A 16,154-nucleotide genomic window follows, 5' to 3' on the forward strand; every position below is an offset into this window, starting at 1 on the left:
AAGAATTTGCTCAAAGCTGCCTTGAAGTTGCTGTCATTCACACTTGCTGCAGCATCCAAAATAACAAAGATTCCTCCTGCAGACACACTCCCTGTGCTGCATTTTGCCTGGTTCCAAATTAATTCTAAAAATAATACCTAAACATTATTTTCTCAACATATTATCACTGCAACATTATGGCAGGAAATGCTGCTCTCCAGAAATGGCATTTCCTTTGTGACCCAGGTGCACAAGTCTCACCCTGCTCAGAGGCACTGCTCTCTGCTCAGGTATCCTCTTCTGATCCCTCCAGCATTGCAGGAGAAGCGGCATTTATCAGCACACTCAGTGGAAATTCTTCATTTCATTCTGTCTCCCAGGCATTAAAATCCATAAAAGATTCTTGCCTCTTTAAGATATTGAAAGACTGGCATTAGTGATTTAGAGTTAATGAAACAGGAGATTCCAGGGAAAATTGCAGTCTCACAAATAGCAGTGGAACTCCAGTGTAAGTTCAGAGAGCTTCCCAGTGTGGCAGCAGAGGAGCAAGGGCTCCTTCCAGGCCAGCAGAGCCACTCCTGAGTTAAGTGCAAACAGCATTTGGCACTCCATCAATTAGCTCACTACAGTAATGCATGCCAGGGATTGAGAATGTTTCCATGGAATATTGTGTATGTTATCCTGCTCTTTTGGATTACATTTAAACAATAAAACACAAGACAGCAGGTTCCTGAATTGTGATAGTCATAGGTCTTATTGTTCTGTTCTGATTTCACAAAACCACACATATTTCTGTCTTACATTTTTATGCATACATGTGCATGGGCATATGTGTGTCTCTCCATATTGAAAACATATTTGTAATGTCTCAGTGCATGAAAGCAACATTCTAGCTGAAATTTTCTCTTCCTGGAGATCAGAAAATCTCTGTCCCAGATGGCAGACATGCTCTCTAGCCAGTCATGTTCCATTTCTCACTTGAGGCATTTTGGATTTGTGCAGTAATAGTGCACACTAGAGTTTTAATGCTACATGGAAAGAGCACAAACAGCCTAGCTGAAAATGCATGAATTGCCTAAGAATACACACATATCTTGGGGGAGGGGTGAATACTTCTATTTTTGTCTCCAGTCTGCATCCTTTACTTGTTATTATTGTTAAATGCCCAAATAATATGACAGAAAATAAAATAACAAATACCAAACCCAAAATCACATCCAGTACAGAAAAGCTTATTAATAATGGCACTGGCAATACATTATGCTGGGAAAAAATGCACAATGGTTCCTCTGCAAGGCTTGTATCCCTACAATGCCACAAGGAATGTTCTGGTCCCTTCCTCATTGTGCAGGCACAATCAGTCCCTCTTGGGAAGGAGAGCACTCATTGTATCTCCCTGTGATTTGCAACTCTGTTGTAGCAAACTAATTTTAGCAGAGTGGATGAACAGAATTGAAATAGGATTCCAGGAATGTGATGTAAATAAGCAGACCCAACTCTGATCCTACTTGTCCTAGTTAACATCTCAGTTTACAACTTCCATCAGTGGAGTCCTAATTTGTGATGGGTTGGGCCTGCAGAATAATATTGCAACGTGCTTTTTTTCACTATGCAAGGCCAACTTTTGCAAAACTCCAAACACAGTTGCCTACTGTAATAATCAAAAGCTCAGTGTCCTGCAAGACCACACCAAAGTCCACTGTGTGCCATTTTGTTGTGGAGAAGATTGTTTGGGATCACATGGTCTCCTGCTTTAGCTAATGAACAGATAGGAAGAAAAATGAATGATCAGAAGTAATTGCAACTTGCAAAGTAAATTACACCATTAACTGCTCCAGAAATCAATAATCAGGCACAAAAAGAAATTCAGTTGAGGGGATGACAGAAGGAAAAATTAATCTCTTGGGCATCTTGCCACTCTGGGGATTTTAATTTTGAGTTTTCCACTCCCATCTATCCATTCTTATTGCCCATCCATCAACCTCCTGATGAATACAAAGGACTCCAGTATGAAATGCCAGAAGATTGCTGGGTTGGTAGAACAATGGAAAGGAAGTCTTTCAGGTTTGGAGAAGGAAGGGTAAATCACAGATGACAGTTTAGAAAAGCTTGTCTGCTCTTGCTTTTTTCCCCTAACATCTCTCTTTAATAGCATTGTCAGTCTAATAACCATTTCAAAGGTAACCAAAATCGTTCTCATGGGCAAGTCATCTGGAAATCTCCTCCTGATTGACTCTAACTACTGACATAATTTTTAATAGAAGTGCAACATGATATATGCCTTTGCTTATTGGTATAGCTTTAAGCAGGGACAAAGTGGTTGTTTAATCTTACTCCCATGTTAGAGGCATTTATCTTCCACCCCTTTGTATTTACTATTTACATCCTCATAAGAATGCTGACACTGTAGCCTTCATTATTAGCAATACTCCTTGATTTAATAGCATTTGTGACTATCTCTGTATTTTGGGCTTTATTACTGAACACTGTGAGCTCTTCTGAGTGCCTCCCTGTGACAGGTTATCTTCTATGGATTTTGGCCAGAAGGGAGTTAAAAGGAGGAGAGTGGACCAAGAAGAAAGCCTACATGGAAAATGTTGGGGTTACATAGGTGGTGGCAGAGGACAACACTTCTTCATTAAAAGAGGGTGATCAGTTAAAACGCCCATCCTACAGGAAGGGAAAAGTGGGGTGTGGACACAAAAAATGTTTTCAACAAGTACAGCTGACCTAGGGGTGAGCTGGACCCCGCTGCAAGCAGATGCTATCATGGTCTATAGGGACACTGGATGCCCAGGCTCCTGTGAGAAAAGCTGGTGGAAACGCTGTGTAAAAACCCTCCTGGTTGGAAATGCAGTTCCTGAGATGCAGAGCACTTATGGGCAAACTGAGTCTGTTTATGCAGGAAGCATTTGCTGATTGGTGCCAGCATTGCTCAGTTTCCCCTCCACAGCTCCATGGCTCTTGGAGACTCCAAGAAACTCCAAATCCCAGCTCCCTGTGCAGAGCAAAGCGTGGACCTGCCCTTGGGAAGGGGAGCAGGCACGAAAGGGGGTGTCAGTGGCTGCAGCTTCACCCAGAGACCATGGATCCAACACAGCTCTGGCAGCTCTGTGCCATCACCAGGGCAAGAGCAATGAGCTGCTCAGGCCACGCTGTGGCTGGAGAGGAACTTGCATCATAACCAAAAATAATCCCAAGGCCGACTGTGCATATGCTTTCCCAAGCAGCACTGCAGCCTTGTATTCACCACCTTAGATCATGACTCCAGAGGGATAAAAGAGAGAGAAGACACAGACCAGCAGGCTTGAAGGTTAATGGGAAAGAGGACGCCTGTAAGAACAGTTTTTTTGCTTGCAACTAGTGTTTTATTTTGAACAAACAGGGGCACTCACAATTATGAGAATCTTTTATGGTTAATTACTGCTATTTATCTTGACAGTTATCAAGTGTCATTTATGATTCTTTTACATCCTTAAACTTTGTCAGCTGAATGTGTAATCTTTAGGTCCCTATGTGTTTAAGACTTATTTTTACACACACAGTTATGTTTTTATATCTGTGGTAATTCACCAGTCAAAACATGACATGCATGATTTTGGTTCCAATCTTTCCACTTTAATTCTGCTCTCACTCCTTCCCTCCCCCCAGTAACCAGTCATATTTGACTGATCTTTTCAGATTAAAAACTAAAAAGGAAGAGATGTGTCAAATTTATTTGCAAATTCTCCTTGTTGAGCCCTGTCACTTTAGCGACAGCCCTCCTCGAATTCCCTCCCCATTTGGGTTTGAAAAGTGGAGGTAACCCTTTCAAGGCTGGATACATTTATTTTGGATCATTTTCCTGCCTTTGCATTCAGAGACTGGTCTTCAAAGGGCTTTATTAATTGCAATAAATCTTAATCTACAGTATTTCCAATCACACATAAAGGTGGCTTAAATCCCTCAGCAGCAGAGAAAAGCCTGGGGAAGGATTTCCTATGTTCCAAAGGACAGATAAAAACTTCCAAAAATCAGCAAAATGGGGGTTTTTTGTTACACACCAAAGCTGATTTTCTTTCCATGAGCATGAAAACCGTAATTTTTGTGAAGGAATACAGTGGGCATCTTGCATTTCTATAAACATATTCAGTTTTCAGTCATCATGACCAAAACAGGTTTTGTGAGAATTTGGTTAAAGCTGCCTGTACAATTTCCTACCAAAACTGGTGCAGGACACGGTCCTCTCCAGGACCTGACACAAATGCCAGTGCTGATTTTACCAAACTAAGGAAACAGACATGGAATAGGATACCAAGGATGGTTTGGGATAGCAAGATGTCATTGCCATGTCTGTCACCATGGTACCTTTGAGCCACCTACAGTGATAGGAATATTTTTCCCTGTTTATATTTTACAGCATTAACCTAATTACATGTTGGAATGAGTGCATGTTTTTCCCTTGCCCATATCACTGGGACCCAGGCTGAAATTCTAACCTTTAAGTAGGTCATTAAACCAGTGTTTATAACAGTACAGCGTAGCAAAGCCTTAATTTCTGATCAGAGTGGAATTCAAAACAGGTCTGTAAAATAATAATGAAAGAGATTGAAAATCTAAGTCAGAGCAAACCAGATGCAGATAGAGTGAGCAGCAGCAGTGTGGAGCTTGGCACAGCACTGGCACACTCATTTGCTAGGCATATGCCTTTTTCCATGGCACTCCTGCTTATTGTAGTTGGTAAAGGGTTGCCCTTTTTCACAGAGTATTTTTCCTGGGCTAACTTTGAATTTAGCAGCCCAGGCTTGAGGAGCCATTTTGTGCTTGATGCCTGCAGGATGCGTTGCCCTGTGTGCCAGTGGGTGAATTTGTAAAAGGTTTTCTCCAGTTTTCCTCTGTGTGAGTGCTGAGGCAACAGCACCTGTATAAAATGGACATGTAGCATGTTATGCTGCCTGTCTTTAAGCCCTGTATGAATATTGACTAATTAGTGAGCAAGGGTGTGATGAGGTTGTTGCAAATGGCAGAAGCTGCAGGGGATAGAGCTCAAGCATCACCTGCAAGTCTGAATGCACAAGGGCCCAGAGAACAGGAAAGGAAGCAAACAAGCTGAAAGGCTGGAGCCAGCCAGCAAGAGGGCTTCAAAAATACAAATAAATTTAGCACATTAAGACTGGCAGCAGCTCATATGGGTTTAATGGTTACACTAAGAATGGACTGTCAATCTGGACTGTCAGCCTTTAGCATGGAGAGATTATAACCTAAGTGCTACCCAAGCCTTAATTACAGCAAATCAAATTTTTGACATATCATTTCAGGACAACAAAGGTCCGACGGTAAAAAGAGTTTCCTGCCCTTCCTTTTAATTTGCACCAGGCTGCTGAGATCTCTGGTGCATAACTTCTGAGCACTTCGGTTTTCCATTCTTAGTTTTCCAAGAAAATACAGTTTTTTCCTAGGGAACTAAAGTGAATCTGGGAACTAAGTCCAAGGTCACAGGTCATGTTCCAAGCTAACATATAAGCTCTGCTCATCACCCAGTATTTGCCTTGATCTCTCCATTCTGGTTACTCTGGCTGTGATTTTTGCGGCTGTCTTCTCTGGGAGAAGGTCTGCAACAGCTCAGGGTGAATGAGCATCCCAGGCAGTATAACTGAGGATAAAACTGTTAAGGAAAAGGTTGGTATGGTAGGACCTCACTTTAAGAATCAGGCTTATCATAGCTGGAGTAAGGAATTGAGGGTGTGCTTGATGCCAAAAGGTCACCCAGCATCACAATGGCTTCACAGATCATGACAGGTTTGTGTTTATTTGGGGATGAGATCTGTCCTTTGCCCAACGTGTATCACAGGCTTATGCACACCCTGATGTCACAAAAACCAGCTGGCTTGGGGATGACTAAATACAACACCTCAAGGGCCCAGCTGCAGGCTGAGACAGAGCACTCACTTCTGGCACATCTTTTCAATTTTTCTTGCCCAGAAGAAAAACCACTGCTGAAAGCCCTTTCCCGTGGGGTGCAGAGAGCAATGAGATATGAACATAATCCTCCAAGTGTCTTTGACTGCCTTCCTGGGTCTTGAGGGAAGCCCTTAGCTAAGGGAACTGGCTCACTTGTGTCAGGGCCAGATAAGGAATTTTTTTAAGACAGAGCATTAGAGAAAAGTAAAAAGAAAAACCAACTTTTTTAAAAGGGGAGGGAGGAATATTTACAAGTGCATGAATGGAAGCTTTGTCGACAGTTTTCTTGGGAGATAAGGAGCTGGACTGGCCCATCTCTGCACGGCATGGACACACTCGATGCCTTTGAGTCTCTCAGGAAAGAGCAAAAGGAGCTGCTGACATTTCTGCTTAAAAGGAAGAATCAATGAATCTTTGTTTCCCACTGCCTGCTTGTTTGACCTTATTGTGTTGCAGAATAGAAAAGAAATAAAAGGGAACGGTGAAGGAGAGCAGATTCGCGCTAATAAAATCCAAGACAAGATCACAGCCCTCTGATCATCACTGGAGATGCCATTATTTGGTTGTTGTCCTATTTGCTGCTGCTGCTCATTTCTGATTCTTGCCCTGCTGTAATAAGTCACACTCTTTCCAGCCATCATCCCTGTATTGACAGGCAAATGTCACCCAGCTTTGATTGACGTCCATTGCTCCTGAATACAGAAGTATGATTTAGGAATCAATTCTGTTTGTTTATTTAAACAGCTCTTTGTGTACCTTGTAGATCTGTAAGCAGGACAAGTGCTTTAATATTTTCTCTGCAACATTGCCACTGATACTGCACATTCACCTTCCCACTCAGTCACAAAGGTGCCCACCAGACTCTGGGGAGGAGAACCCTTTCATGCACAAAAAAAAAAAAAAAAAAAACAACAAAGCAACAAAAAAAAGCAAAAAAAAAAAAACCAAACAAACCCCAAAAAACCAAAAAAAAAAAAAAGAAAAAAAAAGAAAAAAAAGAAAAAAGAAAAAACAAGAAACAACAACAAAGACCAGCCTCCAAGATTTAACAAAATGCTTTGCTGACCCTGAGTTAAGCCAAAGAGATCTTTATATCAGGTCTTTAGCATCTGATGATTTGCATATACCCCGGACTTTTCTTTGGCTTCTAAACAAAAGGGAGCACTTTCCCTCGGTGCCGGTTTGCAAGCCGAGCAGAGGCTGGCTTTAACACCGGGAAACACTGTCGCCAGTGATAAGCACGTCAATTTTAATTCACAGGAAAACTCTTTCCTTTTCTGTCTGTGTAGTTGCAATTGGGACGAGGAGGAAGAGGGAGATCCGAAATTGCCGTTAATCTCTTTATTATTGTGGGAGGTATATTTTCAAATAACTTTTGCTTGGACAATTAGTAAAGCATCCCTGCATTTAAAGCGGTATTTCCCAGAAAACGCTAACATGGCAAAGTGGCCTCAGGGAAGCGTTAAGCAGGAGGTGGATTGACCTTTTAATTCTCGATCGGTGACCCGAAGGGTACCCAGAGGCTGCTAAGCACGTCTTTTCCTTTCGGTCTGCTTCAGAAAGAGCTGTCATCGCAAGATGCAGCTAGTGAGTGAGGCTCACGATTTCGCTGTTCATCCGTTTGCGGGAGAGGTGGGGGAGGGAGAAAAGAAAAAAAAATATATATTTCCCACACTGCCAGAGTAATGCCAAACTCTCTGTGAGTGGGAAGAGCAGAGCAGATGCTGGAATGAGATGCCAAAGCAGCTCCCCTTTCCCCTGCGCTTTTGGGTGCCTATAAATTGCTCCAGCGCGCTCGTCAGCCTCCTCCTCTCCTGGCAGGTGGCACTCGGGCAGGATCCCGCTCTCCCTTCGGCTCCGGCTCCGGCGGCGGCGGCGCGGGCACAGGGCGGCGGGCACCGGGGCTCCGGCCGGCCGGGAGGCGCGTCCCCGCTGAGGACTGTCATCCCTGCGAACAGAGAGAGAGGGAGGGAGAGAGAGAGCGCGGCGGCGAGCGGGGCGATCGCGAGAGGAAAGGCAAGTTCCAGGGAAAGTTGACTCGGACTGGCACAGCCTGCAAAAAAAAAAAAGTCGATCGCCAGCGGGAGCATAAAAGTGCGGGCGGCCGGGGCGCGGCGGCAGCAGCTCGTCCTCCTCTTCCTCTCCCGCTCCGCTCCCTCGCCCGCCCCGCGGCTCAGCGGCCGCAGCGGAGCGCCGCGACCCGCGGGATCCCCGCGGCACCCTCGGCAGGGCGGCCGAGCCCCAGGGGAGCCGAGCTCGAGCGGGCTCGGCGTTTTTTCGGCTCTGAGGAGGAACCCCGCCAACCATCAAGATTTTGTCCAAAAGCAGACAAGAGGATCGCCCTGCGCTGAGCCGGCTGGTGGGCAGCAGGCGGCGGCTGATAGCGGCCGGCGCGCTGGGGGTGGTGATGGTGCTGCTGCTGGTCATCCTCATCCCGGTGCTGGTCAGCTCGGCCGGCACCTCGGCGCACTACGAGATGCTCGGCACCTGCCGCATGGTCTGCGACCCCTACGGCGGCACCAAGGCGCCCAGCACGGCGGCCACGCCCGACCGCGGGCTCATGCAGTCCCTGCCCACCTTCATCCAGGGGCCCAAGGGGGAGGCCGGCCGGCCGGGCAAAGCGGGGCCGCGGGGCCCGCCGGGGGAGCCGGGGCCGCCCGGCCCGGTGGGGCCGCCGGGTGAGAAGGGCGAGCCGGGGCGGCAGGGCCTGCCGGGGCCCCCCGGGGCGCCGGGGCTGAACGCGGCCGGGGCCATCAGCGCCGCCACCTACAGCACCGTGCCCAAAATCGCCTTCTACGCCGGCCTCAAGCGGCAGCACGAGGGCTACGAGGTGCTCAAGTTCGACGACGTGGTCACCAACCTCGGCAACCACTACGATCCCACCACCGGCAAGTTCACCTGCTCCATCCCCGGCATCTACTTCTTCACCTACCATGTGCTCATGCGGGGCGGCGACGGCACCAGCATGTGGGCCGACCTCTGCAAGAACAACCAGGTGGGCGCCGCGCCGGGGACAGCCGGGGACAGCCGGGGACAGGAGGGCAGGGGGCCCCGGAGGACGGGGGTTCCCCGAGGGAGCGGACGCCGTGCGGGCAGCGGGCGGAGCGGCGCGGGAAGGGCGGGAAGCGGGCGGGGAGGGGGAGCCGGGGGGCGCTGGAGGCGGCGCGGGTGCGGGCCGGGGAGGGGAGCCCGATCCCGAGCGGTGGGAGGGGAGCGATGGGGACCGGCGGCCGCCTCTCCGCAGCTGGCAGGGAACTTGCGGGGAACCCGAAGGCTGCCGAGGGGCCGGGTGGTCTGCAGCGCCGAGGCCGCCCGGGCTGCTGGGTGAATGCGGACTCGACGCGCTCTCCTCTGCGGGAGCCGCGCCGCAGGTACCGCTCCCAGCCCGCTGTCGGGGCACAGCAGCTCCCGGCCCGCCCCGGGCGCGGAGCGCTGCCCGCAGCTCTGCCGGGACCGGAGCGGGGCGGGCGGACAAACAGCGCTGCCCCCGCAGGGGCGAGAAGAGCCCGGCGCTCCCTCGGGCAGGGGAAAGTCCCCGGCACGAAAGGGGAGTCAGGGGCGGTGGGTGAGCTCAGGAGAGGGTGGTGCTGTGTTGGGAAAGGGTGAGGCGGGTGGGAGGAACGCAGCCACGGCACGGGACGGGGCTCCCACGCAGCGCAGCGCCGCGCCGGGCTTGACACGCTCAGCCCCCGGAGGGTGCGAGGCTGCTTCTCCCTGTCAGGAGAGCAGGTAATAGAGCGAGCTCGGCTCCCGCACACCTGAGCCCCTGGCGGGCCGGTGCCGCTGACGGACCGGGCCAGGAGGCACACCCGGGAGCCCGGGCAGGACCCGAGTCTGTCGGCATCCCCTGGGCAGGATGAAGGCATCGGAAATAATTAAAGGCTTTGCGATGCTGCCGTCTGAAACACAGAGGAATCATCGCATTTAATTAGGATAAACGTAGCCACTGCCTGTTACATTGCTCCCTTGTAACCCCTCCTTCGCAATTTTGCGCCTTTTCCATGAGTAGTTGACAGACGCGGTTAGGCTGGCACCAATTCCTCCGGCGCTCGGAGGCACCGCCATCCCTCAAGGCTCTGGATGCCCAGGGACAGTGCGAGGTGCCCAATGGTTCCCGTGTCCCCGGGGCTCCGCGGTGCTCCCCGGTACCCCGGTCCCCCGCGCACCGGCGGCGGCTCAACAGGTCCCGCTGTGCCCGAGCCGTCCCGGCCAGCGGGGCCGCAGGGCGGGCTCGGGGAGCTCGGGGCCAGCGCTGCCGCTCCCCCCGGGCTGTTCGCCCTCGGGCTGGGGCACGGCTCGGCTCCCCGCGTGTCCCCAGGGCTGACAGCGGCCCCGTGTCCCCGCCGTGCCCGCACGGCCCCGTTCGTTCGCGCGTTCCCTCCGCAGCCGAGCGCGGCCCTTTGTGCGCAGCGCGCACGGCAGCCGCGGCCGCCGGTAAATTAATCTGATATGCCACTTAACCTTTTCTTTATGGCTCCTCAGAAGGACTGTGAAAACGGAATAGTGAGGACATCAGCGGCAATTAATTAAATTAGAAAATATCTACCATAAATACTGTCTCAACAGATAAACCAGGACTAGTAAAACTAAGTACATCCTAATAATATTCCCTTTGATATCTTCCTGCAAAAGTAATATTCTTCACTGCAGAAATACAATTTTACTTGCAATTAAAGAATTGATCTATTTTTACCCATATTTATAGAGTGTTTACTTTCCTGAACACTGAAAAATAAGTACATAGCAGTAGTTTTAAAGAAGCATCCAATTACAAATATTCAATTGAACCTGAGGTCTAACCATTTCCAAATATAGGTACTTCCAGTGCCAGACATGAGGCAAACTCAGAGTTATTCAAAGAAGAAAGAAAAAACCCACCTAAAGAGAGGTTCTATGTGTACATTTGTATATACTATATGAGATATTTAGGGAAATACCTGCACATCAATGGTTTAAAATTGACCCCCAGTTTTAATGCCTCAATGAGTGATTAGGATTTATACTTGAAATACTAAATGCTGATGTGACAGGCTTTATGTATACTTGTAAGGAAGCTCAGAAATTTTGAAAGTAGTTAAATGGAGTGACAAAGGCAACATATAAATCCCATGTTCTCTAACAATGAAAAACCCAGAAACATTGAAAACTGTATGACTTACAGAAAAAAAAAAAAAAGCGTTCCTAAGCAATACATATGTGAAACCTCAAGGTCCCCAGTGCTACCACATTATTAATAATGGTTATCAAGCCTTATGTCTGCTTATTAATAATGGTTATCAAGCCTGAACAGGGAAGTGCTGAGGTGACACAGCTTGGGGATGTGTGTGCAGGCTGAGAGCGTAGCTTCATGGAAGGACTTACATGGAACTTGTGAAATGTATTGTCTCATAATGCTTTAATTTTGAGATGCATTTACCCTCTTGCAGCAGTACACTCCATTCATTTGAGGAGAATTTATTTGAGACTGTTCTCCTAGGCTTTAAAAAGAAATTGTTCTGGCTAACCAAGCAAGAAGGTAAACCCACTAGGAATAGCATACAGGACCTTTGCTGCTATACACAGGGCAGTAACATCTGCATTTTGGTTTCTAGACTTTCAGTATCCAGAATCTTTTTCTTTTTTCCAGCCAGTATGTATTGTGTAGAATCTTAAAAATGAAATATCCATTGCTGTTGTAGCCAGTGTCCCCATGCTGACTGCTGACTTCCTTAGGATTGTCACTGATGTAATTCAAATTCTCCCCTACCATCCACAAGATTTTATACAAATCCAAAAAGCAGAATTTCATTAGGAAGTAAACGGGAATTTGGAAAGTCCTTTAAACCACTTTTCTCACCATTATGCAAGATCCTAGTTCCATGTGAAAGTTCTTCTACCTTGTCTGTGGCCTTTTCACTCCTCCCCACCTGCTCTTTCCATTTTCACTGCCAGCAACCACCTCAGTCCATTATTTTCTCTGGAAGATCTTTCCAGGGTTAATGGCCCAGAGCCTTCAACTCTGCCCTGCCAGTCACAATTCCAAAGGAAACATCCAGCACTTAGAATAATTATTGCTTAGAAAACTAGCAAAAGAGATCACCTCTGTAAACAATACCAGGCAAGTCAGGACCAAGAAGTCCTGAAATAGTCGGGGTTTATCATCATGCCATGTATCAGTTTAAATTTGCAGCCTGTCACAGCTTTGCAAGCCTTTGCAGCCCTTCTCACTGTTCTTACAGGATGCATAAAGAATTTCCACCTACTGTGATTTTTAAGCTGCATAATGCCATAAGATCCTGCATGGTAAAAGAACCCCCTCCTTTTCAACATTTCAATATTAATGTGAAATCATATCACATGAAAATTTAATTTGGAAATTTATCATGTAAACTTTGAAAGGAATCCATGGAAAATTGTGACTTATAGCCTATTTTTTTCAGTTCAGAGCAGAAAAAATCCCACATATAGTACGCCAAGTCATGCATTATTACTTAGTTCAGATTTGCAATGCCACTAAATCATTTACTGCTCTGTAACTACACTAGAACAAAGACAAGCAACAAGCAGATGACGTGTTACACTGAAATAAATCACATACAACCATGTTTAAATATTTTACCAAACAGAGTCAAATTATATATAAATGATTTGGAGGCTTACAATGGCACAGGCTGTTCATTGCTGAAAACCAACATATATCTTGAAATTACAGATTATTTCCAGTTTGCAAGAAATGTCAAATTTAATCAGTAGTGGAATACCAAGGGAGAAATGGGAAAAAAAATATGTTTAAGGGAAAGTTGCAAATGAAATGCCCTCAATGACTTGTAAATTTCAAAAACTTACAGCAAATAGTGACCTGCCTGTGATTTTTCAAAAGTGCATCTCTTAAAACACAGTGAAATTAAATGTTTGCTTACTGAACTGTGGTCATAGCAGTTTTTCCAAACCCAGACTGCTTGTGTGCAGGTGTGTGGGGGGTGTACTTCTTGTATTCTTTTTTGCAGCACGATCCTATTGCTTAGTATGACAATAAATTGCCTCTGGAAAAAGTCCATCTTGGGGACTCCCTGTGGGCCTCCCTGCGGATCCTCAACATTGTCAATCACTTGTCCCACTGATACAAAAGTTACACCAAATGTAAAACTGGCACACGATCAGATCCAGTTCTCCCAACTCCAGCTATTCTTTACACATATTTGTAAGAAGGCTCTATACATCTACAGAAGATCAGGCATTTGTGTATTCATCAGATGACCAAGAAAGGAGAATATTATTGCTTTAGTTTCAGAAGTACAGCAGGAGAAAATAAGCAAGTGCCATAGGAATAAGCTACAATACACGTTGCCAGATGTTTCAAGTGGCAACTCATGCATGTTGAATAAAACTTCGAGGATATGCTTTAATTTCAGCAGGCAGGAAAAATTGCCTGAGTTTTCTTAACCAGTGGTTCTGTATTTCATGTAGGTTCGAGCTAGTGCCATCGCTCAGGATGCTGATCAGAACTACGACTACGCCAGTAACAGCGTGGTCCTTCACCTGGAGCCAGGAGATGAAGTGTACATCAAATTAGATGGAGGAAAAGCACATGGAGGAAACAACAACAAATACAGCACATTTTCTGGATTTATTATTTATGCTGACTGATAATGAGTAAAAAGACCCACCAAACCAGTCGAGAAACGAAGCCTGCTCTTCTAAGCGATGGATTGCGTGGCAAAAGTCAATGAAACAAGCACCCCAGCAGAGAGTGACCACTGAACACCTCAGCAGTGGGGGGAAATGTTGAATGCTACCTGATTCACATCTGTACAACACAGAGAAACCTTATGTTAAAAACCACAAACCAAGTTAAGCAGATGTGCGATCCACTTCCGCCAAAGCAAATACTTCCTCATTGTTACGTGTCCATGTGAATGAAGTTCTGCATAGATCAGATTTTTATAGGCAAGGAAAGCCCACCTAAGGACACTGAGTTATTTCTTCAGTGTATATGATACTTTGATGTGTTATGATCTTGCTGCTTTATCCATACTTCAGCTTTGGTTCTTGTGACTTACCTGCTAACAATGATGCTTGGAGTCCACTCATAGTGTGGTGAGGAATGATTTTACAATAAAAGGAAGAGGTAATCAAAATATACTTTCTCTCTGAAAAGAAATTGTTTGCCTTGTACTTTTCTTACCCTTCCACGTAAAACTAGAAACTAATCAGCTTTAAGCCTTAACTCAATGTTTCTGTTCTGTAGGTTTACATTAGACTTTTAACAAAAAAATCAATCCAGTGGAGTTATTTAAATTTTGTCTTTCCCTTAGCTGTCCTCTAAAAGAAAATGACAGAAGAAACACTATTTTCCCCTTTAGAATATAAGACTTGACAAACTATTCTATTGGACCATATCCCTGATTCCGCCAAAGCAAATGGCTAAATTCTCACTGCTATTAGTGGAAAAGGGATTTTATTTTGTATACATGTAAATATATATTTAACAATTATTAGAGGCCCATTGTTGATGGTTAGTTGTGTAAATATTTAGAAAGCCTGGCAACCATACCATCAGACTAAGAGGCAGAGTGTTTTCTTTGCAGCAATTAGTCTTCATTAGTCTTCTAGCACTTAGTCTGTACCTGGGTTCTATTTTTAAAAAAATAGTTATGGATTAATATAGTGCAGATGTTCCACTAGAATTTCATAGGAATACAGATGACCTTTATTGTCTTAGGTGTCTTGTCTCACTGAAGTCAGTGGAATTTTTCCAACAAAGGAAGAGTGGGAGATCTGACACATGAGAAAATGCTGTCACACAGACCTTTTCGATGGAAGCTAGTACCAGTTTGTGTAAGGTGTGCCTACGAGATGGACACAGAGAAGCATTTTACCAAAAATGATAACACATATGCAAAGAAAGAAGCAGATATTTACATGCAAAAAAAGTGTGTTATAAAACCTATTTTTCTCATTCATATAGATATAAATATATAAAGTCTCAAATAAGCTTAATCCATATAGAGGATTAATGGCTTGGAGAATAAACTAAACAGAGATACATAGTTATAAAATGCTTTAAAATCAGTCATAGCAGTAATGTCCACAGATTTTTTTTTTATTCAGAAAATGGATTTATTATTTGCTTTGGTTTTGGGAGTCTATTTCTCTTAGGTTAAAACTTTCAGATTTCATTCTAAACCTAAATTTCAGCAAGATTATTAAATTTCTTTAGCACAGTTTGTTATGTTATTTATTTTCACCTTTCGGCAAAATCAAGGTAATATTTCTGTAAATCATTAAAGAGTAACAGAGGCTACCCCTAGCATTGCTATTTCATATATTCTGTCACAAGCAACCTTGTCTAATGTAATAAGGGTACAAACTTAGATTTATCTGCACTAAAATTTCCAAAGTGTCTGCCACTCGGACAAAAAAGCTCTCCAGTGCTGGCTACTCAGCAAAAGTCTGATAGGGATTTTACACATTGCCCTAAAAATCTCGTTGGAATGAGTGAACCTTTTCTCAAACAGAACGTGTTCCTCCTTCTGCTTTGAGTCGTTCAATTCAAAACAAACGCCGAGCGAGCCCAGGCTGCGGAGAGGATCGCCAGGCAAACTCATCCAGGGTTTACAAGGGGACATGGTGCTGCCAGCTGCTTGTGTATTATCTCACCAGATGGGCAATGCTTCTACCTTATGACAAAGTGCCAGCTCATGTCTGTGCATTGTAGTGGTTACTCCTGTTTCATTTCTACGAGGCGATTATTTCAGTACCTTATGTGTACCTGACTTGTCTGCTCCTCCACTGTTGCTGTTGCTGGCCCGTGCACCCCCACAGCAGTGTAGCTAGAGATTCCCTGTGTGGTGTCCAGCAGTCCTGCACCTAGAGCTAGAGATCATTCACAACCTGCAGTGTGCATTTACCACGGTGTGTACTGGTAAAGCTCAATACTACGAGACATACATGGTCAAATTTGAAGAAGCTTCTGAAATCAGGCTACCGCTGCTATTGGATAACACCATTTTTTGGATAAATCACCTGCCCTGGTTAAAGTTAGACAAGAGCAAAGAACACACTTTATGTGAAAACCACATATAAGGCAAACATTTCTTCCTTTTTCATCATATCTTGATATACTGATTTGTAAAGACTTATATCACAACCTTTGTTATAACTTATACAACTCATTAAAACTGTATTATGTAATATATTTTGAGTGCTGGTGTTGCATCCTTACAAAAAGAAGTTGGTGTGTGTCAAGTTTTACA

General features: G+C 45.5%; 1 protein-coding gene across 1 annotated transcript; it reads left to right on the forward strand.

The window, feature by feature from the left end:
- The first annotated feature begins 7,833 nt into the window (after positions 1 to 7,833).
- Positions 7,834 to 16,096, forward strand: C1QL3 (complement C1q like 3). The gene is made up of 2 exons (XM_054273741.1): positions 7,834 to 8,914; positions 13,366 to 16,096. Exons 1-2 carry the CDS (start codon positions 8,327 to 8,329, stop codon positions 13,543 to 13,545), a joined length of 768 nt encoding a protein of 255 aa, XP_054129716.1. The 5' UTR covers positions 7,834 to 8,326; the 3' UTR covers positions 13,546 to 16,096.
- Positions 16,097 to 16,154: the final 58 nt, after the last annotated feature.

The sequence above is a fragment of the Melozone crissalis genome, unplaced genomic scaffold (genome assembly GCF_028551555.1).
Source record: "Melozone crissalis strain CALT ecotype California unplaced genomic scaffold, PUWL_Pcris_2 ptg000016l_1, whole genome shotgun sequence".
NCBI lineage: Eukaryota > Metazoa > Chordata > Aves > Passeriformes > Passerellidae > Melozone > Melozone crissalis.